This window comes from Nyctereutes procyonoides, unplaced genomic scaffold (assembly GCF_905146905.1).
Source record: "Nyctereutes procyonoides isolate TBG_1078 unplaced genomic scaffold, NYPRO_anot_genome, whole genome shotgun sequence".
Classification (NCBI taxonomy): domain Eukaryota; kingdom Metazoa; phylum Chordata; class Mammalia; order Carnivora; family Canidae; genus Nyctereutes; species Nyctereutes procyonoides.
The window spans coordinates 18,274,333-18,297,983 of record NW_026575132.1 but is presented as its reverse complement, the minus strand read 5'-3'; the positions used below and the strand labels follow the sequence as shown (position 1 = coordinate 18,297,983).

The 23,651-nt window shown below is 38.6% G+C and overlaps 1 protein-coding gene across 1 annotated transcript in view; it reads left to right on the top strand.

Annotated features, from left to right (window-relative positions):
• The window catches only part of LANCL1 (LanC like glutathione S-transferase 1), a 37,681-nt gene extending 18,203 nt beyond the window's left edge, over positions 1–19,478 (top strand). The window contains exons 3-9 of the mRNA XM_055345570.1: positions 745–952; positions 8,739–8,874; positions 9,426–9,572; positions 12,676–12,858; positions 15,016–15,192; positions 15,637–15,709; positions 16,326–19,478. Of these exons, the coding sequence (XP_055201545.1) occupies positions 745–952; positions 8,739–8,874; positions 9,426–9,572; positions 12,676–12,858; positions 15,016–15,192; positions 15,637–15,709; positions 16,326–16,402 (1,001 nt within the window). The 3' untranslated portion in view covers positions 16,403–19,478. The remainder of the gene's footprint in view (positions 1–744; positions 953–8,738; positions 8,875–9,425; positions 9,573–12,675; positions 12,859–15,015; positions 15,193–15,636; positions 15,710–16,325) is intronic.
• The last annotated feature ends 4,173 nt before the right edge of the window (positions 19,479–23,651 follow it).

Here is a 23,651-nt window from a genome sequence, read left to right as displayed (position 1 = left end):
TATATATAGCAGGCTTCAAGAGCAGGGTAAGAAGCAAATCGAGTACAGCCCAAAGCAAAAGTCATTGGCAGTTTTTACAGTATAATTCCTAAAGTGGCTGAGTCCTTCACAGAGAAAACAAAATTAAGGAGGAATTGACTTTATTTTCTCAGATCTCACATAACTTAATAGTTTTCCTATAATCCCTGCCTGGAATGATACTGGAGTAGGGAATTTGGTTACTCTACCTACCTTCTCACTCAAAAAAACTATCTTCTATATAAAGAAAAATTGAGTTTTTCACTCCCTAGTCTTTGAATTTCTTTAGCTCACAAGAACAAATGTTACTTGTTTATTGATTAAGTAAATGATTATTTGTTAAACAGGTGACTATTTAGAACCGGAGTTTCAATAATCTGTCATTTAATCATCAAGAATAACACATTAACACACAGTCTGAGTGAGACAAGGATTAATAATAAACTTCAGTTAGCATTCTTTGAGGGTCTTAGAGTGCCTGTTATTTACAGTTGCCATGATGAAGAAACAGAGCAAGTGCCTGTGTCTGATTCTTAGAGCTGCTTGGTAATGAAGCTGAGTCTAGAACTAAGGGCATCCGAACTTACGGTTAATTTACGTATGTGTTATGGCTTGTCAACAGTCCAACTGCTTTTTGGTGAAGTGTCTGTCTGTTGGCAACAAACCAAAATAATACAGCCAACAGGCCATTCCTCATCTTTACATTATTTTCTTATTGCTTCTCAGGTATCGCTCTGCTCTACTTACATCTCTATGATGTGTTTGGGGACCCTGCTTACCTACAGATGGCACATGGCTATGTAAAGCAAAGTCTGAACAGTTTGACTAAGCGTTCCATCACCTTCCTCTGCGGGGATGCAGGCCCCCTGGCCATAGGCGCTGTGGTGTATCACAAGATGAACAATGAGAAGCAAGCAGAAGACTGCATCACTCGGTAATCTTGGATTTTTTTTTTTTTTGAGGATTATTATCTAGACGTATTTACATATTGATTCTGTGTGCGTTAGCAGAAGAACATTTTAGTAAAGTTACTTTTCTCTCCGCAGTAAATCTTATTACTGTCATTTGATCACGTCTCACATCATTCCAGGGTAGTTAAGGAACAACCCTTATAGTCCCTATTTTATTGTAAGATGTAATGACACTGACACACACCAGATCAAACACCAGTTTAATAACAAAAAAAAAAAAAAAAGCCTAATCATGTGATTACTAAATCCAGGGTGCTATCCAAGATCAATAATTTGAAAAATGTGGTTCATCTCCTGTGGTGGGCTGGGGGAGGCCTCCTCTTGAACTACAAACTGATTCAGAATTGCTTTTCTTAGGAGCAAATGAACATGCAAATCTAGATTTTTTTTTTTAATATAGATCAGGGAAGCCTACTAGAAGCTTGTGAATTATGAAGAATTACTAAACTTGTGTACTAATAAACTACAAATATTATTTTACTAGGTTTTATGGAGCACAGAGATTTCTATGAAGAAATCTGGCTGCCATGCAGCTCTGCACATAGTGCTGTTAGGCTCCCACTGAGCATGTTAACACACAGTTGCAATTCCAGCAGAGCTTTTGGGTTGTGTTTTGTTGTTTAATAGACTTTACTTTTTAGAGCAATTTTCAGTTCACAGAAAAAGTGAGAGAAAGGTACAGAGATTTCTCATATACCTACTGTTGCCCACCATATACATGGCCTCCCCCAGTATCAACATTCTCCACTGGAGTGGTACACTTGGTACAATGGATGGAGGTACCCGGACACGTCATTACCAGCCAAAGTCCATAGTTTATATTAGTTACATCTTGGTGGTGTGCATTCTGCATGGATCCATCATTCTGTTATCATGTAGAGTACTTTCCCTTCCTGAAAATCCACTATGCTCTGTTTGCTAATCCCCCTTCCTGCTCTCTGGCTCCTAGCAACTTCTGATCATTTTACTGTCTCCATAGTTTTGTCTTTTCCAGAATGTCATAGTTGGAAACATTACAATATGTAGTCTTCTCAAATTGGCTTCTGTCACTTCAAAATGTGTATTTAAGGTTCCTCCATGTCTTTTCATGGCCTGAAAAGCTTCATAGCTCAGTTCTTTTTAGCACCGAATAACATTCCATTGTCTGGATGGACCACAGTTTATCCATTCACCTAACTGAAGGGCACCTTGGTTGCTTTCAGGTATTGGCAGTTATGAATAAAGCTAATGTAAACATCCAATTGTGCAGGGTTTTGTGCAGATATAAGTTTACAGCTCCTTTGGGTAAACATCAGGGAGCACAGTTGCTGGATCATATTGTAAGGGTGTGTGTAGTTTTGTAAGAATTTCCAAACCATCTTCCAAAGTGGCTGTGCTATTTTGCATTCTTACTAGTGATGAATGAAAAGTCCCTGGTGCGCTACATCCTTGCCAGAGTTCCAGATTTTGGCCATTCCAGTAGATATGTAGTGGTATCTCGATGATTTAATTTGCAACTCCCTGACGACGTATGATGCGGAGCATCTTTTTATATGCTTACTTGCCATTACCATTGCTTCTTTGGTGAAGTGTCTGTTAAGGTCTTTAGCCATGTTTTTAATTAGGTCCAGCAACATCACTGATTTCATTTGTAGAAGATCTTTGGTTAATTTTACACTGTGCAGTAGTGTATTTCGTTAACAGGCTTTTGGCCTAAAATTCTGATAACTACGGTTTTTTCTCCTCAAAATTTTATTGAAAAATTTCAAACATACAGAAATGTTGAAACAACAGTGAGTAGCTGTATATCTAACTACATAGATTCTACCATTAACATTTTTTTATACTCGCTTTATCACGTATCTAATCCATCAGTCCATTCCCCTATCCATTATTAATCCTTTTAGGGGTGGAGGATGCACTTCAGAGTGAATTGCAGGCATCAGTATCCTTCCTTCTAAATACTAAAGCTCATATATCATTTACCAGCGTTCAATACCCATTTAGTTTTCTTCTTTTGGCATATAGTTAACACACAACGAGCTGCCCAAGTTTTATATATATTGGTTGAGTTTTGACAAATGCATATACTATCTAAATTTGCAACACAGACACGACCTTTCTGTTTCTTTGCACAGCTAGTTTAAAGCCATTAGCCACACATATGCTGAGAAAGAAGTCTCATTCAGTGAATCACTCTTAAGTATCATAAAAATAAGCCATAGGGGTCCTGTTATTTTTTATGTAATGCCAGCCTTTCTCAATTTACGTACAGCCAGGTAGTTATGGTATGCTGTGTGAAAAATGAAAACAAGATTTGTGCATTCAGATTGGGGAAACACTAATTAAGCAAAGTTAAATATACACCTCTACCAGCTGCTCAGAGTAGAGTCTTGAGTAACTTTTGCTACATGGAGGAAACTCCAGAGACTAGGGAGTGGAATTTGCCAAACTTGTCAAGTAGACAACCCTTTTCCTCATGACATTTTAGGGTGTACTGTTTTAACAAACACTCTTTGAGGAATAGTACTATATATTAATATTGGTTTATTAACACTCTTAAAAGTAAACTAAAAAATTTTTTGATACCTTGATTTAAAAAAAGATGACTTTGTTATTTATATCATTTTAAAAACTTTTACAATGGCTCAACAATATTTTATATATAGCCAGTAGATTTTTTAAGATTAAATATATAGAATGAGGGATCCCTGGGTGGCGCAGTGGTTTAGCGCCTGCCTTTGGCCCAGGGTGTGATCCTGGAGACCCGGGATCGAATCCCACGTTGGGCTCCCAGTGCATGGAGCCTGCTTCTCCCTCTGCCTGTGTCTTGCCCTCTCTCTCTCTCTCTCTCTCTCTCTCTCTCTCTCTCTCTCCATCATAAATAAAAATTTTTAAAAAATATATAGAATGAGCATAATGATAGGAAAATAGGCCATTTATGGCCACCGTTTTGATTTTTCAGATTTTTAGAGTTCATAGCAAGAACAGGAAGAAAAAAGGAATTATTTGTAATTGCTTTCACGTCTCCTCTCTTTTAAGGGAAAAAAAAATCTGTAAGTCTCTGTAACTCAATTGAAATAATTTGATGTCATCAGGTATTTAATAAACCTACTTGTTTCATTTTTTACTGAACCTTCTTTCTCATATCACACAGTCCTTTGGCAATACCAGAGACACTCAAGTTCTCTATGTGGTATCTGTGTTGTCCTCCACTACCGTCATTTTTTTGGATTACCTTTCCTATGGTTTCTTAATATAATAGTCTTTCAGAATCATAATTTTGAGTTTTAGAGATCAAAGAAGTCAATGTTTCCCTAAGGCAGGGATTCTTAACTTTGGGGCCCTGAGAATCTTAGGGCTTCCAAAGGTACATATAAAATCCCCAAATCGTGTTCAGCATGGAGAGAACACTTATGCTTTTTTGGAGGAGTCTGTGACTCCCCCAAAAGGAGTGTGTGTTCCTATGTATATCTGTTCATGTGCAGAATGTCCTACAGTGGGCTGGGGCAGGTGGCAAGGAAGAGAATAAACAGCACTGATTTTTCCTGCTGTTTGATTTGTATCGTGTTCGTTTTCACCTTCCTTCCACACAGATAGTTGGTGCCACTACACAAAGAGATAGAGTTGCCTATTTACAGTACGCAATTAAGTGACTAACCTGACAGGTCCAGTGCTTTGGGGCCAGAACTCAGAAGGATGAAGAATTTCGGCTTTCTGGTCAGAAAGTGTATACTTTTTTTTTTTTTTTGTAGTGTGATGAGTAAGAAAAGAACTTCTTTTTTAAAAAGTTAGATGATACAAGGTCAAAACTCTTCCCAGTAAAACCCTGGAGAAATATTGCTAGGAGTGGAACAGAACTGCCCCCACTTTATATGTTGTCTATTCTCCCTTCAGTGACATTTCAGCGATGTGTCTCTTCTGAAGATTGGTTGCTATTAATATCAACATAGCAAAACAAATGGAGCTGCAATGATGTGCCTCTGGGTTTGAGAGTTTTTGAAAACACATAAAATAATCTTTATGATTTATAAATGCTATCATTTCTTCACTTTGAGACTATAGCATGTATAACATGTAGTTAAAAGTCCTACCTTTACTGATCATCAGACCTAGCTCATGAGTTTTAATGACTTGAAGCCAAATCCAGAAAAAAAAAAAAAAGGAATACTTCCTTTCTTACCCTAAATTATGAAATATAATTTTATCAGGATACTCTAAGCAATACTTCATTTTCAGGTATTTGAAAGGTATTTGCTATCAACTTTAAACATCCCAAATGCAAATGAGTTTGGCTGCAAAATAATTGGAATGCTAATTATATATCGCCACCTAGGGGTAGTGTGATCCCTAACATTGGCAAATAGGAAATGTGTTCAAACACATTTAGGTGTGAGAACATCATTGGAATTAATGCAATAATTCTTCCAGATAATTCCCACGGAGCTATTTGCTTAAAAAATTCGTGCTAATTTTCCTTTTGAATTAAATTTTCCTTACAAAAGTAGTTATATTTAAATTCTATACAATTTGACATACTTTGTTAAAACTTGATAATAAACTTTTAAATCAAAACTCTGAGATATTCCTTCTGTTTACTACAACAGTTGCATTTGTATCTAGTAAAAAGATTTTATTTTCTTAAGATTTCAACATTACTGAACCTCCAGTTTTGGCATGAGAAAAAAATAGAATTTCTCTTAATAAATGTTTTTAAGTTCTTAAAAATATTAGGGGTGTGTGTGTGTGTGTGTGTGTCCATGTATGATATTGAAGTAGAAAACAAAATGACCCATAATTCTACCATCCAAACAGCCCTGTTGATATTGGGGGAAAAATTCAAAGTATACAAGAAAATGAAAAGTAACCTTTGGCCACCATGTCCCTAATCCTAAGATAACCACTATTCCACTATGAGTTTAATGGCTATATTTACAGAAGAAAAACCATGCATGTGTAACCAATTTATTGAGATGCCTTCATTTGTTGAGTTATAACATAACTTTGTCAGTTATGCAGCCCGCCATGCTTTTTCACACCCTTCTTTCCTGATGAGGAGTGGATACTTTTATAACTTTTTTTCAGTTTGTTTATAACTGTTAGCCCCTCTCAGTCACGAAAAGTACCTCATTCTGGTTATTAAAACATGGCTATTTATTTATTTATTTAAACATGGCTTTTTAATTTTAAACTGTGTTTCTCTCCCCTTACCCCACAGGGTTATGGAAGGGGAAGGTAGGGTTGGGAGACGGCAACTGTCTGCTCTTTCACAAGTACCCCCCCTTGGGAGCCCAGACACACTTTGCTGTATCTGGTGGTTATAGCCTGGTAGCAGCACTTTTTAGGGTGTTTTTTTGTTTTTTGGTTTGTTTGTTTTTTGTTTTGTTTTGTTTTGTTTTGTTTTTTGTTTTTTGTAGCTATTAGGAGCTATATACCCCCTCAGCTATAATCATAACTAAGTATGTTAAAATGAAAGCACAAGCAGTGGACCAAATTCTGCCAAATAAACCAAGTGTACAAACATTAATTAGGAAGATGTACACACATACACACGAGTAGTCTCCTGCCCTATTCTTACGGCTCAGAGAAAACCATATTGTCCCCAGACAATCTTAGTAGATCTTATTTATCAAACAGTAGTAGAACCTGTAGCAAGCACCTCCCAAACCTTCCACCCATCTTCACCACCAAAAATTATATTGTTTTAATGACTTAAATGGTGTTACTTTGAATATATAGGATAATTTAAAGATACTGAGATGTGCTTTCAAAATTTCATGTAATAAAATCCAAATAATAAAGACACTTTCCCTACCTATGATATTTGCTTTCCTATACCCTCCACACATCCCTTATCCCCCTCAAAAAGAAGAAAAATTCATTCTCTGAGTTTAGACTGCAAATATGGTTGCTCTCCTGAGCTCATTTCCTGTGACTGTCACCTGCTTTCTGGTTTCCTAGGACTCCCCATGTTCTCTGGAAAGAAATCTGGGGCTTCTGTTACCCTGCCCTACCAAGTATTCCCATGACTGGGCCTGTATCTGGGGCCAAATGATGGGGAGGCGAGAAAGATTAGTAAAGCGATAGGGGCTTACCTCACCCTCATGGGGCCACAGCTCCTTCAACCTATGAGGAAGGGTCCTTCCCTCAGAGACCTGGCTTCTGTGGACTACTCCTGCCTTCATTTCTGCTGCTACCACGAGACTGCTTGTGGCCTCGGGTGTGGATAAACAGAGCGAATGCAAGGAAACAAAACTGAGGGGCTTGACCTACTCTCTCTGATACTAGGAGTTCCCTTACCCATTCTTTCTTGAGACAGAACTAAAGGGCTTCTTCCAGGACTCTCTCTTTCAGCTCTTTTTACCCATTTCCAGGTTTGAGGCTGTTCTGAATTCAAGCCAGGGGAATACCATAGATGAAAATATAGCAGACTCACCACTGGTTTGGTGGTACTTCAAATTCTGGTCTTCCCCACTCTGCCTGCTAATGTTTACTGTTTAGAGCCCTCAAATGCCGCTTTGTGCCCTCTCTCCAGGTCTTGGAGCTGCATCTACTGGGAGAGTCAGGGTGGGGCATATATCTACTCCATCTTACCTGAAGCCAAAACCAAAAATAACTTTTTCTGAGAAGCTGAACTGAGTCTATCAACAGAGAGTTAATATAATATAGCCATTCCATGGAATATTATGCAACTATGATAAGGAATGAGACTGATCGAGAATATATGTGGAAATGTATTGTCAAAAGCAAGCCACAGAACATTTAGGGAGAGGCATATTTACAGTTGCTTATATGTGCATAAAGTACTTCTAGGAATATCTAAGAATTTGGTAATCATGGCTATTTCTGAAAAGAACGGCTAGAAGGGGGAGCCTGGGAAGACAAGGGAGGCTGACTGTTACGTTTGTGCATTTTTATCGATTACGGTAGATCAGGCTGCCATACAGACACCTCAGGTAAGCCTGACCTGATGACATGTTAAGAAACAAACCACAGGAGGAGGTAACGGGGGGGTGCAGCAGGCTTTCATTTTATGGAAATAGGTGACCCTCTGAGCACTGACTGAGGCCTTTCTCCAGACTAAATGCCATACTGGGCAGCAGTCCTTAGCTTCTCTTAACCTTCCCAGCTGCTGGTTTCAGGGCATAGCTCCAGGAGGAACCGGGGAGGCTCCAGGAGGAACCCGGGAGGCTCCAGGTAGCTTCTGCCTCACATGTGTATTCTTTAATTCTTTGAATTTGTCAGTTCCATTGTGAACTGAAGAAAAATTTAGTTGAGGGTTAATTTTTAAATCCTGACTACCCTTTGTAATCCAGCTCAGCCCACTTAATGTATAATAATATAATTTATAATATAAATATGTGAAAATATTTACCTTTTATATATTAAATTAATTTTAATATATTTAAAATGTTTAAAATAACTATATTAGTGGGGCACATGGGTGGCTCAGTTGGTTAAGCACCTGCCTTTGGCTCAGGTCGTGATCCCAGGATCCTAGGATTGAGCCCTGTGTAGGACTCCCTCTCCCTCTACCCCTCCCCCCAAGTTCCCAGCGCCCACCCCCTACTGATGCTCTCTCTATGTCTCTCTCTCAAATAAAGAAATAAAATCTTTGAAATAAAATCTTTTTAAAAATAAAATAACTATAATAGTAATTTATAATACTTAGATGTATATTTGTGTGTATTTTTTAAATGTATCATCTTTAGGTATATGCCACTACCCGATCCCTTTCAAGTCATCTTCGGCATGTATTTTTATTCCCAGACTAATTCACCTAAATAAAATTGACCGCCATGCTCCAAATGAAATGCTCTATGGACGAATGGGCTATGTCTATGCTCTTCTCTTTGTGAATAAGAACTTTGGAGTGGAAAAGATTCCTCAAAGCCATATTCAGCAGGTACCACATTTTTGTGCTTTTTGGAGTCTTGTTAGGATCCCAGTTGTTACTATGTGAACTTTGGTTTTGTTTCTCCAGTTAGCATACCCCAGGTAGAAGGAAAGTGTCAGCTGGCTTCTGAAGGTCAGGTGGGATCAGAGAGCTGACAGTGTCACGCTGAGTGCTGTTGGAAACACTTAGAGAGTTCTAAGAGTGGGAAGTCCAACCCACTCTGTTGGAGTGTCGAGGCCCTTCAGAAGATGAGGGCCAGATTTCACCTCCCAGGTGCAGGCGTCTCCTTTCGTGCCTGCAAAGCTTTCCTGGTCAAGTGAATTCTTGTAAGCTCCAGTAAAGAGAGTTAAGGATTGCCATCTCTCCCTCTTTTAGGCAGAATGCAGTCCCCCCTGCTTTCTGAGCACAGAACTAAACTGCCCGCCCATGGCCATAAGACTGGGTCTGATTCACCATGTTCTCCATACCTCTCTTAGCGAAAAGTTCCTTATCTCCGCCGGGAAGATTTTTATTCTGATTCTCTGATTCTCTCATTATTTCAATCCATTTTCTCCCTGTAGATTTGTGAAGCAGTTTTAACCTCTGGAGAAAACCTAGCCCAAAAGAGAAACTTCACAGCAAAGACTCCACTGATGTATGAATGGTACCAAGAATATTACGTGGGGGCTGCTCACGGCCTGGCAGGAATTTATTATTTGCTGATGCAGGTAAGAGGTGAAGCTGGTGAAACTCAAAAATGTGCTTGCTCATTGCCCTGGCCAGGGTGAGAAGCCCGGGGCTCCCCTCCGTTTTGTCATTCTGTCAACCGCTGCATCACTCTCCCTGTAATCACCTGGCCTTGACAAACAAGGACAGTGTTTGCCACAGTGCGTTTTAAAGTGTATAAACATAAAAAGCATTGTGCTGTGGGATGGCGTTTGATTTGTAGGTGACTGTACTTGCATGCCTAGTGCCATTTTGCAGACTGAAGGGTTTGACCTATACTTCCATATGAAGTGCCTTCTGCTCTGCTCTTCTCTTTGAGCAAAAGCCTTGAATTAATATTATTGCATATTATTAGATACAACCCACTGAAACAAATTCCAAAAGTAAGAACAAAATCAATAGAAAACAAATGCATATGTTGCCTAAGGCTCACTTCGAGAGCAAAGCCACAGAGCCTTTTCAGTGGATTTTGTATAACTTACCTGAAAAATAGCTGAATGCGCTATATGCCCAGCAGTTCTTTGGACCTAATACTATTGGGAAACATCAGCCAAAGTCAAACAGACTAAGGACAAATAGGATTTACTGCAGCAAGCATAACCTGGAAGGGGAGGTCAGAAGAGGACTTCTCCTGAGAGCATCATTTCCGGGGGCTTATTTAGCTCTCTTTAAAGAGAAATTGGCACTGTGAATAAGAATTCATAGCAAAAGAAAATTGATTTTTAATGGCAGCAAAGGTGCCCCCCTCACCTTCCCAAAGTACAATGCAGCATAAAGAAAAGTGTTTCATTAATATGTTCAACATGAGTGCTCGGATATACATACTATTAGCTGGTTGAGTAGCTGGCTGCAATAATGCAGAATCAATGTCAGACCTTGCGTCTCCCTACAACTAAACAATGACAACGAAGCTGAAAAACTCAAGGTTATTATTGCTTTTGAATGCAAAGTCACACTTTGAGTGTTAGTGGCAGTAAGAGACCAACTTTCGTGTTTGTTCTGCACTTCTCAAGAGCTTTATAATGAGGGGTTTTGACAATTCAGACTTAGACTCTTTTATTTTTCTGGTATAAACCTTCACTGGCTCTGTATTTCCAGAAGTAAATATATATTAAGTTTTCAGGAAAGGAGAGTTCATGTATTCTGAAGTTTCAAGGTGAGTTAGAATCATATATGTCAGTGACTGGACAGCCTCATTACCTTTCTTTGAAGCAGATCATTAGGAGTCATCTTACTTCCATCTGCTTCCTTTTGGTGGCAGTGAAAAATCTGGAAATCTATGTTCTGAGTTTTCCATTGGCAGATTATTGTCTAATTGAAATGATTTAACTTTTAATACTAAAAGTCCATTCCAGTATGTGCTTATGTATCAACATAAGACAAAATATTATTTGTAGTCATTTTGGAAAATTCCTGCAAATTTGAGGAAAATCTACTCATTCTATTGTAGCATTTTATTTTTAAGATTTTATTTATTTATATGACAGAAAGAACACAAGCAGGGGGAGGGGCAGATAAAGGGAGAGCGAGAAGCAGGCTCCCCACTGAGCAAGGAGCCCGACTCAAGGCTTGATACCAGGACCCTGGGATCATGACCTGAGCCAAAGGCAGACACTTAACTAACTGAGCCACCCAGGTGCCCCTACTACTGTGGCATTTTAAACTGAGCTTGAACAATATTCTTCTGATAAAGCAAAATCCATATATGCCCCTAAAGAACTTAGTGCAGATTCAGTACCTGTGCTTTTTTTTTTTTACACAACTGCCTATCCCCTTACCCACATGCCCACCCCCGCCTGATGAGGACAGTCACTTATTTGAAAAAGTGAACAGTGAATTTAATTAATGTATGCATCTAATTCAGTGCATGACTTAAAATAGGACCAAAAAGAAACTAAAAAATAATATCAAAAATGGAGGCTTGGGGCATCTGGGTGGCTCAGTTGGTTGAATGTCTGGCTCTTGCTTTCCACTCAGGTCATGATCTCAGGGTCGTGAGATTGAGACCTAGGTCGGGTTCTGTGCTCAGTGGGGAGTCTGCTTTACATTCTCTCTTTCCCTCTCCTGCTGCCTCTCTCTCTCTCCCCCCATGTGCTCTCTCTCTCTCACTCTCTAAAATAAATAAATAAATCTTAAAAAAAAAGAGAGAGAAGGCCAAATTGTTAAAAAAAAAAAAAAGAGGCTCATATGCCTTATGTTAGTGCATCCTACAAGTTTGTACATCATTGTATCATAATAATCCTACATAAATACTAGTCCCAAATCCTCTGCAGAAAGACTTAATCTAGAGTCACACAGCAGTTTGGGATCTAGATTCTAGGTCTCCTGACTTGTTAGCTTCCTCTTCTATTGGAAACATCTGCTGCTTCTCTAAATGCAATAATGAAAATTCCACTTATGTTGTCTAATGCATCTTCTTTGTGGCTTTTAAGATATGGGGGTATCTTGCTGGCTCAGTTGGTTAAACATCTGACTCTTGATCTCAGCTCAGGTTTTGATCATGAGTTCAAGCCCTGCATTGGGCTCCATGCTAGGTGTGAAACCTACTGAAAATAAAAATTTAAAAAAAATAAAATATGCTTAAGGTATTAAAACCTTAGGAAACATCTCTTATGCTCATGCATTGACTTAGGAAAATATTTATATGTATGTATACACAATAAATATTGAAAAATAGTATGTACATAAAGTCCCAAGAGGTAACTGGTAGCCTAATTTTAGGTGGTTCTGATAGGTAAAAAAAAATTGGAATGGAATCCAAAGCCTCTTAACTTCTAGTTCTTTTTGGTCATATTTTCTTTCTAGTTTAAAATTAATCCCAGGGGCACCTGGGTGGCTCAGTTGGTTAGCATCCAATTCCTGATTTCAGCTCAGGTCATGATCTCAGGGTTGTGAGTCAAGCCCCACTTTGGGCTCCGCACTGGGTGTGGAGTTTGCTTAGGATTTTTTCTGTCCCTCTCCTTCTGCCCTTCGTACTCCCTCTCTGTCTCCCTCACTAAACTCACACACACACACACACACACACACACACTAGCCACTTAACCTTGAGATTTAGGAAGACCTGTTTGCTTTAGCAGAACTAATAATTCCCTTTCTTATTTTTAGCCCAGTCTTCAAGTGAGCCATGTGAAGTTACATAATTTGGTCAAGCCCAGTGTAGATTATGTCTGCCAGCTGAAATTTCCTTCCGGCAATTATCCTCCTTGTGTGGATGACAATCGAGATCTTCTAGTCCATTGGTGTCACGGTTCACCTGGAGTGATCTACATGCTCATCCAGGCCTATAAGGTACTGTGAATTTTCTCATTTTCAAAATAAATTGGAAACTGTAAGATAAAATTCTATAACTTCTTATTGTTTTATGCATAATCTTTAAAGGAGCAATGTATAAATAACTTGTTGGACCTATAATCACTTTGCTAAATGAATTATAATTCCTTCTCACAGTACCCATCTATATCACAGCAGACACTATCTCATAGATAAGGAGACTGCTTCATTGATAGAATAGCCAAGTTATAGGATCAGTGGCAGAGCCAAGATAAGTATCCCAGAAGTTCAATTAAAAATAGAATCTTTCTTTGGTGCCTGATTGGTTCATTTGGTTAAATGTCCAACTCTGGATTTTGGCTCTGGTCATGATTTCAGGGTTATGGGACTGAGCCCTGCATTGGGCTCCACACAGGGCATGCAGCCTGCTTAACATTCTGCCCCCGGCCCTCTCTTCCTCTCTTTATGAAAATGAAGGGGTGCACCTGAGTGGTGCAGTCAATTAAGTGTCTAATTTGGTTTAGGCTCAGGTTGTGATCTTGGTGTCATGAGATTGAACCCCACATTGGTCTCCGCCCTCGGTGCAGAATCTGCTTAAGTTTCTCTCTTCCTCTCCCTCTGCTCCTCCCTGCCACATGCTCCCTCTCTCAAATAAATAAATATATCTTTAAAAAAGATAGAATCTTCCTTGTGCATTGCTGGTGGGATTATAAAATGGTACAGCTGCCACAGAAGAGACTGTGGTAGTTCCTCAAAAAATTAAACGTAGAATTAATAGATGATTCAGCAATTCAACTCCTAGGCATATATACCCAAAAAATTAACACAAGGATTCATATCAATACTTGTACACAAATGTTCCACAGCAGCATTATTCACAGTAGCCAAAAGGTAGAAAGAGTTCAAGTGTCCATCAGCAGATGAATGGATAGACAAAATGTGGTATTTATGCACACAATGGAATTCATTCAGCCATATGAAGGAATGAACTTCTGATCCATACTACAATATGCATGAACCTTGGAAACATTATGGTAAGTGAAATAAGCCAGATACTAAAGTACAAATACTACATGAATCCTTTTATATGATGTGATGGTTAATATGAAGTATCTAGAATAGGCAAATTCATACAGAAAGAAAGTAGAATAGAAGTTACCAGGGACTGGTGCTGGGGTGGGAGTGCATTTTTACTTAATGGGTACACAGTATGTTTAGGGTGATGAAAAGTTTTGGCAATAGTGGTAATGATTATACAACATTGTGAAGGTAATTATTGCAATTCAATTGTATACTTCCAGTGATTAGAACTGTAATTTTTACATTTTCTTTATTTTACTATAATAAAAACACAAATACTACTTCTATAAAGCATGCTATCGCAGGGCCAGAATAAAAAAATAAAAAGAGTTTTAATTGAAAGAAAAAAAAATAGAAGTAAATCAAGATATCTGTGTCCATTGATGCCACATCTACAAATTACAAATCTATGAACTATAAACAAGCATTGGCATCCCATACCCTAAATAAGCTTTTAGTGTATCAAATTTTACTTGCAAGAAGTTAGATATCATGGAAAAGCTTTTTAAACTGTCTTATTCTACTTTTAAGAACACTTAGTTTGCAATGAGATATTAGAAATGTCTACTCAGAGTACTTCTTGAATCTTTGATCAATATATAGGATGCCACAAAAGATTGTAAAGGTATATCTCTATTTTTCTGACAAAGTATAGCATTTTATAATCAAATCTGTCTTTTGTAATCAGTTTTCTAAACAGTTTCTTCTCCATTGTGCAAAGAAATCTCCTAATAGTGAAAGGCATTTTGTTAACCAGAGAAGATAGTATGTGGTCCTTTGGAAAGTAACTAATAATAATAGCAAGTCACAAGTCAAATAATGCTCCTTCTCCAGTAACGCCCACATCCGTAAGCACAAAGTGTACAGGCAAGGTCATGTGCAGTTATCTAAAAGCAAAAACAAAACTAGTAAACTTTTGTAATTTGTCCCCCACCAATGAGACACATTTCTCTGGCTCTAAATCCCTTTACCCTTTTTCTTGCCAAGCCACCTCCATCTCACCTCCCACTCCCCTCCGCCTTTCCCATTAAGAAGGAATGTCAATAGAAGTTTCTTTTCTATCCCTTCTAGTAAGACTTTGCCTTGGCTCTACAGGCATTCAGAGGAGAACATTATCTCAATGACGCCCATCAGTGTGCTGATGTGATCTGGCGGTACGGATTGCTGAGGAAGGGGTATGGGCTGTGCCATGGCACTGCGGGGAATGCCTACGCCTTCCTGACACTGTACAACCTCACACAGGACATGAAGTACCTGTATCGGGCCTGTAAGGTAGGTGCCAGAACTGTCACAAGGAAAACACCTGCCTCCAGGAGATTGTAGAAGGGGCTCTGGTTAATCTGATTTAATTAATTTATCTTTTAAACCATGAGTCTGTAGAACAAACCCAGTTACTTAAGGAAAAAAACCTTCAAAAGCCATTCAGTTGAATTCACTTTCTTATATAAGGACCCAGTTCTACTCAAAAGCATTTATGGGGGGAGAGAAGAAAGTAGTTTTCTGATAACCTCGGAGATAGTGGTTCATAGCTCATAAAATTCCTCCCTCCCTTGCTTCATACGCTCTTTCAGACCACCTGTCTCTGTATCAACCCGTTTTTTCTGCCTTGAAGATAGTTTTTGACTTTTCAGAGTAATTCTTATGGATAATCTTTATCAACTTTTGGGGGTCTCTGGAAGAAGTCACTACAGTAATTTAACCTTGTCTCATTTTCAGTTTGCTGAGTGGTGTTTAGATTACGGAGAACACGGTTGCAGAACACCGGACACCCCTTTCTCCCTCTTCGAAGGTATTTTCCACACGTTACTTAGTTGCTTTATAATGTCAGCATCTCCTTCTCTGCTTGGTGATTAATGTATTTGAATTTGAGCTTTATCAGTGAATTAATTTTATAGTCATTCCTTGAACTACTTCTTACATCCTAATATGAAAACTCAGTATTAAAAATCAGATTGTACATGGACTCTCTCAGACCTAAGACTAGTAGTCATAATGGTGACTGCCATCTATGGAGTCATGCACACGCTTGGCATTTTGCAGATGCCATCATACATCATCTCCAAAAACATACAGGCATATTCTCCTCGTGTCACAGTGAGAACACTGAAGCTCAGACAGGTAAGTGGCCCATGGTGCCATGTGAAGGAGCTGACCTGTGATAAATGGCAGGGCTGTGCCTTGAACTTCTCTGGCTCAACACTCCTTCCTGTCTTCCACCCAGATGAAGGGACTGAGTACCTTACTAGCGATCTCCTCTGGTACTGACCTGCAACATTTATAATTATAGGCAGATGCCCATTTCATTGAAGCCCTTGCCATTAGTGTCTTAATGTTGATGCTACAGAATGCAGCCACTGCATAGAACAGAGTCATTTGGTGTAATAACTTCCTCTTTCTTCCTTCAGGAATGGCTGGAACAATCTATTTCCTGGCTGACCTCCTAGTGCCCACAAAAGCCAGGTTCCCTGCGTTTGAACTATAAAAGGAAAGCCTACCCCCTGCAACTCACTGCATGACCCTTTCTGTATGTCAAACTGGACTAAGTGCTTTCATTGCTTTTCAAGGAAACATAGAGTCTTTAGCTTCTTTTGTTTGTCATTTACATTTACTTAAAAATATCCAAGGAAATCTTTTAACTTTAACCTGTTTCTTCCTAAAGGAAGGATGAGTGATATGTACAGTGTTTTGAGGGCATAGGTATCTATATATTTTCAGAACTTGGAGGAAATCTTACTCTTATTTAAAGCTTTATAACCATATGTTGCTGTTCTAAAACATGTTTAAAGGAAACTAAATGTAGATAAAGATAAATATATGGTTATTGGTGGATATTACCCTTTATCTTTATAGTATTTTTCCTCCACTAGGGCAGACAGTTTTATGACTTTGTTTTTCTTTAGGTGGTTGATTATGAAGGGGGACAAAAATATTAAGTATATGCTTCTGAGACAGAAGTTGCAAGATTTGCAAACTGGTTTAAGGACCTAACTATCATTTTTCAAATTCACATTGCAGGTTTAACTAGAGAGAAAGATACTTTCCAATTTGCTGCTGCTTGGTAGTATAGCATCCAGTCTCTAGAAATCAACATTGTTATCAAAAAGTTCTAAAATGCAATGTGATTTTGAAATTTCTGATTTGAAGGTTAATTCAAGATAAGCTAACAAAAAGCTTACTGCTTTTCTAAAATAAGCAAGTGTATTTTTGAACTATTTATTTAAATGTGTTTGTTCTTTGGTATTAATATAAGATCAAGAAACAAATTTTCTGTATGTGAATATGTTGTGACAGGATTTGAGTCCACCCTGTCCAACTGACCTCCTACACTTTGACTTGTGTTCTACTTCCTTGGCAATGACTATGCTTTAGCGCTCGCTGTTTGTTTACAAGCCATAAGATATTTTCCTTCCTTTCAATCTATCAGGATGTTTGTCTTTTCACTAAATAGTACAGTATGCTGCATCTCTTTAAAAAGGGTCGAGGAGTGCTATGTAGCCAATAACATGAACAAAAACACTAAGCTTTTCATAGAAATGCTGTTATTTAGGAGGTATTATCCAATGAAAATGTTTAGAACAGCTTGATCCTCTTTGCGTATCCTAAGCTTAACATTCATCAATTTCTGAGCCCCTGAGGTCATGTATTCATTTGGTAGATGAAGGACCTCTGGTGCTTCACATTCTGTATAAATTTTCCAACTCATCAGCTTTCCTTCTCCTCCTTCCTTCGCTGCCTTTCCCAGGCTCATTTCATCTTTTCTGTATGTTTCAAGTGATTTTAGAATATTTTGCAGCTTTAAAAAAACAGGGTTGAAAAACTTTAAATGTGCCTATTTCATGGCTTTCTCCATCACAAAAGCATGCTATTTTTAACTTTGAACCAAATCTATGGGTATATGTTGGTTCCTATGGCTAGAAGTCCTCTGTTACTTCACATTCAGCACCAAAATATCTTATATTGGAAATTGACCCTTTAAAGGCTACTGACAGAAGGAGTAAAAAAATAGCCCACTGCTTAGTTCCTAGAATTAGCTTATTCCTCATGCTAGTTGGGAAAACCTTATCCTCTCTGTGGTCTGAGGTGCTGCTGGTTAGCTGTGCCTTTCTCCAGTGCTCCTGGTTAGCAAACGAGTTGCTCGTTTCTGATGAGCAATGTTGGCATTCATAGTAAAGCTAATTTGCCTTTGGCTGGGTGTCCAACTTGAAAGAACAAAACCCATTTAGTATAGTTAGATATCTCACTATAGTGTGCCTGTACTTCCAGCTACTGTAATTACTAACCAAGGGAAAGAGAGCAAAACACACTTTCTCTTAGCCAGAGGAACCTTAATCACAGTTCATCTCCAAACGCCTTGATTAACTTAACCCTGGGAAAACTTCAGGGCAGGGAGAAGAACATTTTGAATAAGATTCTTGTTAATATTTAGATTGCATTTTAACTACTGTCATCCGTTAAGGAATTCATCAGTACAAACACAAATCAAGTTTCATTTTTTTTCCCTTAGCTTTTTAGAATTTGTTTAACTGTCAGGATTTTCTCTTCATGCCGTTGTTTTATTTATGGTTAAGAAGTAAGAAAATTTGATAAGACTTTAAACTCAAGCCAAAGCTGTAAAACGAAGACCAGTACCCTAACACCGTAGTGGAAACTAAGAAACTTTTATAACAGCTTCTTCATTTTAAAAGGAAAAGACAGCACTGTAGTTCTATTTCTATTATGTCATTTTCCCTCAGATATTTCTCAGATTTCTTCTTCTTTTTTACCTTTTTTTGATTAAAAAATGCCTTCCCAAAAGTTGCTTCCCCAAAAAATCCACAGTACCTCTTCTCTCTCCATGCAAAGACTAGGGAGTAAAACCTTCAAAGCGTGTTGAGCAATGTTCATTTATCCCACCATGTGTTTCTGTTCCTGTGGTAAGGAGAAATTACAGTGGTTAACTTTTCATCATGTAAAATATGTGAACGTTAGTTATCGCAGCCATTTCCATGTATCCCATTGGGCTTTGGCTTACTCTGAGTTGGTCTTTCATCCTTAGAGTCATTGGTCTCCTTTTCATCTTTGATGTCAGTTCTGATTATTTGGCATCAAAAGCCTTCATGGTAGGAAGAGTTTTAGGTAAAAGTGGATCCAAGACCACTGTCTTCTTATTGCCACTTCCCTACAGAACTAATTGAGAGACATGTCCTTGGGTTTATTTGTATCTGATCTTATGGTGCCCTGCCTTCTACTAGCTGATTCGAAATACAGAATGTGAAGAGTGAACATTTATTCATCTACTCCTTTGGCTACTAGAACTCATCTGCAGTCCTTTCTTACTCATACTGAATCCCGATTCTACTTCTGCTTCTTCTAAATAGGTCAGAGCATCCCATTTGTCTATTGCTGAGCTGTAGAACTGTTTCTCTCCTGTAGGTATAAAGCAGAGTGTGTGGGATATTCAGGGAACCCACCCTAATGATATATTGCCATTCTCTGGGAAAGGTTGGGATCATTAAGTATTTCTGTGTTCTGTAAAGAATTTCATATACTGGTTCTCAATAAAATTTTATTAGGACTAACATGTGTCATGTGCTTTGCTTTGGTTTAAACTTAAGAAATCTTTTCCTTATATGGTAAATGAGGGCTTTTTCTCTATACACACATTCCCTACAGTTTGTTCCTGACTTTTTGTTCATTGTTTTGTCAAACAAGATTTGCAGTAGTGTTTGAAAATGGATTTAGAGGGAAATATTTTTAAATATGATTATTATGGAATTAGGAGGAATCTACTAGGATCCAAGCAGAGCAATGTGTTAAACCATCTCCTACATACGAGAATCCACCCTGTGGTTAATAACCAAAGGCCTCATTCTAGAAATTGATTTCCCTCCTGACCAATTCTTAAAGGAACTTTGAATAGAGGAAGAGATTAAATGAGGCCTAATCAGAAAATATATATTCAGAGGTTGAAAAGGTTGAATCACCTGGCAGGACTTTATACCATTATTTTCATGCCACAGGTGTGTAGTGTGCACAACAGAAATTTGCCAAATTCTAAAATACTCATTTTCATCCCTGCATTAGATTTTGTCCTCTGGTACATATGATTAAAATGTCCTTCATACCCCTACCCTAGTGTTTGAATGACTCATAATAGTAAGGTAAATGCACGGTTTATGTTTATTTCACTCCTTTGAATTAATAAATGAAAGGATAGATGGTGATAATCACATCTTGAGATGCAGGAAGAGGACAGTGCCTCACAGAGGCCACTCAGAGACTCCAGAGTGGTGCCTTAGGAGCATTACCCCTAACTCTCCACAAGATGACATTGTGCTGCATAAGGCCAGCCCGCACTGTTCTCCCATTTACCACTCCCTGGCTCATCCTCCGAATGGGAGAAGAACAATGACAAGCACATTAAATTGCACCACAATGGTAAGCTCATGAACAAACAAAACTTGAAGAACTAATTCATCTCCTGTGACTTACCCACAGTAGTTTGATTTATTTTTTCCTGACTTTGCATTAGAAAAGAACTTTGCCTCCCTCCTCCTATCTTCTGAATAGAATAAGAATATTTTGTGTGTCATTTCTTTTTCTCTAGATCGTTCCCACTATGGATTCAGTGTCATTAAAAATTTCATGTATTCTCTATAAGCATCACTGAAACTGAGAAAAACCTACAAGTCAGTCCCCTGATCATTTGCTTTCTTATTCCATTCCCCTCTGAAGTCACCCTTTTCCTTCTAAAGCTGAGGGTCAATTAACAAAGCAAGAGAACATTGGCTTTTTCACAATGGAGAACATACTGGCTTCACTGGTCCCATTATGTAAACTATTGAAACACTATTTTCCAGAAGTCCTGGGCTTGTGCATCCTCAGGGACCTGACAATTTCGTGAGTGATGGGAGAAAGCAAAAAATAAACCAACAGGTGAAATAATGAGGATGGAGAGATGGATCTTAGCAGGACCACTGCTCATAGTCCCCCAGTTTAATTTCCCATTTCAACACCACGTTCGTTTCTGATGCACATGCAAATGACAGCCATGGTGACATTAAATCTGCAGCCAATGTTATGTCACTCTACAAACAAGTGTTAGAGAAAGCATTTGTGAGGCAGTCATTATGCAGGGGAAGGCAGGACTCCTGATAAATCAGTTTATAAAGTAGTGTCACAGTTGTCCAATTTCTTTCTCTGATGGAGCTGGGACATTAAGAAAGGCATCTGTAGCCCCAAAAGTACTGATGCGGCTCTCTGTGAAAGTTGATGGTTAATATTGATCTCTCAGGATTCAGCATTTAGGAATTAACATGGGCAGCCCCTTGCTGGTATAATCCAAATGGTAGTGCTGCTGATATGTTGTTGCCAACATGCCATTTCATTTAAACCTCCCATGAGCAATGCTTTAACACCGTTTTATCCCCCAAATTCATTAAATGGGTATGTTTACCTGCAAGGTGCCTGGCAGGGGTGTTCTGTGTGCATAGGCTAGACATCCCTACTCCGGTGACTCAGTCTGGTGAGGAAGACCAGTGACGAGACAAGCAATTACAAGGCAATGTATTTGAATATTCCTGTTCACCCCCAACTTTCTCTTCCTTGTTCCACAAATTTCAAGAATGCCTCGGTCTTCTGTGTGAACCATGTGTCTGGCTATATCTGGAGATATTGGAGTTTTTATAATCCCACTGGGAGGAAGACACTTTTAAAAGCCAGTCCAGAAGCACTCAGAGCTCTTTCCTTTGAATCACCCAGATGATGGGTGAAGTGGAGGGAAATTTGAGCACATAAAGTCACTTGCCCCCAAAATTACTTTCATTCAGTTGGCTGACTTCTCAAAAACTCCCAGCACATTTATTGATGATTTAGGTTAAATCCTTTTCCTTCCAGGATCCAGTTAAAATGCAAAAATCTTCAAAACGGTAGTTCATTAACCTACTATTAGTCATGAGTCCCTTAGTACCTAGTTTCATGACCTCTATAGCAATTAATCTGCAGAACTTCAATTATACTAATAGCACATGCTAGGCACAGCGTCTAGCTAGGATTAGGAAGATAAGATGATACCGCTCACAAGAGTATTTAAATCTGGAGATAAATATAAAGCAGTAATTTCAACATCATGAGCATGAGCAATCTCACAAAGACTGGCTTTCAGTGAGTATTGGAGAGAAGATAGAAATATAGGAGAGTCAAGGAAACTTGTTTAAAAAAAAAATCTAGGTCAGGACATTTTAACCACATATGCATGTAGATCACCTGGGGATCTTTTTAAAATGATTTCAAAATGCCCATCTGATGGGGCCTGAGGTTCTACAGTTTTAACAAGCTCCGAGACAGTATCATACTGTTTGCTGTCCACGGACCCAGACCATCGAGCATGGAATCCTGACTCAGTAGAGAAGAAGTAAGGAAGCTCAAGAGTTGGCCGATGAGCGGGAAGAACTGATTAATGTGTGCCAAAGAGCAGAAGCACTAGTCCAAGAGCATGAAGGAACTGGACTGACTGGAGTCTGATTTCCTGTGTGACACGATTCCACGTAATGTCCAGGCAATAAGGTCTGGAGGTGATTAATTTCCTGTGCTGGTTATTGTAGCAAGTGAAAGAAGCAGACTTGGAACAAATATGTGTTTATAATTTTACTGGGAAAATTGCCAAAGATGTGGTGTCTTTTCAATCCAAAGAGAGTCATAGGCTTCTGGTAATTTGAGAATCATATGGAAGACATCTATACTAAAGAATTAATTTCAATCATCTGGAATCAAGGCTTGAATGAGGAAAATGAAACTCCTCTGCCCTTTGTTGAGAATTTATAAGGATTTATAAGAATTTATAAAGAATTTATAAGAATTTATAAATTTATAATTTATAATATATAATCTATATATTAGCCAGCTAACTTTCTGAAGGTGTTTGAAATGCAAAAGCAGATCTTCACATTCCTGTTTCCATGTTTTTTTTCCTGAGCGTGTTCTGAGTAGTAAATGTACACTAGAGGCATCGTTTGCCTTTATTCGCCATCATCTGTCATTTGCCATGTTTCCTAAATGAGAATTTCATAAAATGATATGGGTCTATAGTGCCGCAAGGGCCATTTATCCAGGGACACTTCAAGAAGAGGGCTGATCCAGGAAGCTTGGAAACTTCATTAGAAATCAGAAACACACATTAGTTCTCAACTCCTAAACTGAAAAGCTGGTGCGAGTGAGCATGGTCATATACCCTGTTCTTACAAACTTTCTGGGGGTTTCCTGGGCGTTCTATGCTAGGCACCGATCCAAGTTTAGATAACTCACATCACAAGTGCATTTTCTACCACTTACTACAGAAAATGTTTATGTCTTACAAGTTCTCACCTGCCCAATTAAAGTTGAGTTGCATTCAATTTTTTTTGAAATATATTAAAAGAGTCTCTGTAGGCTTTGATGGCCTTTTCCTGTTTCCTTGAAAAGGCCAGATTTATCATCTTTTTACCTCTCCTTCAAGTTGCCCCTTCAGTTGAATATCCTAATTCAGTCAATGGTGTTACCTGGATGGTTAAGCCAAAAAAGGTAAATAACATTCTCAGATTGTTGGTTCTCAAAATGCAATCTCCAGACAAGCAGGATTAAGTAGTGTTACCTGAAACCTGTTGGAAATGCACATTCCAGGGTCCAACCAAGACCTATTAAGTCAGGACCTCTAGTGAGGGGACCCAGCCATCTGCCTTAACTTAATAGCCTCCAGGATTTCTGATCACAGTCAA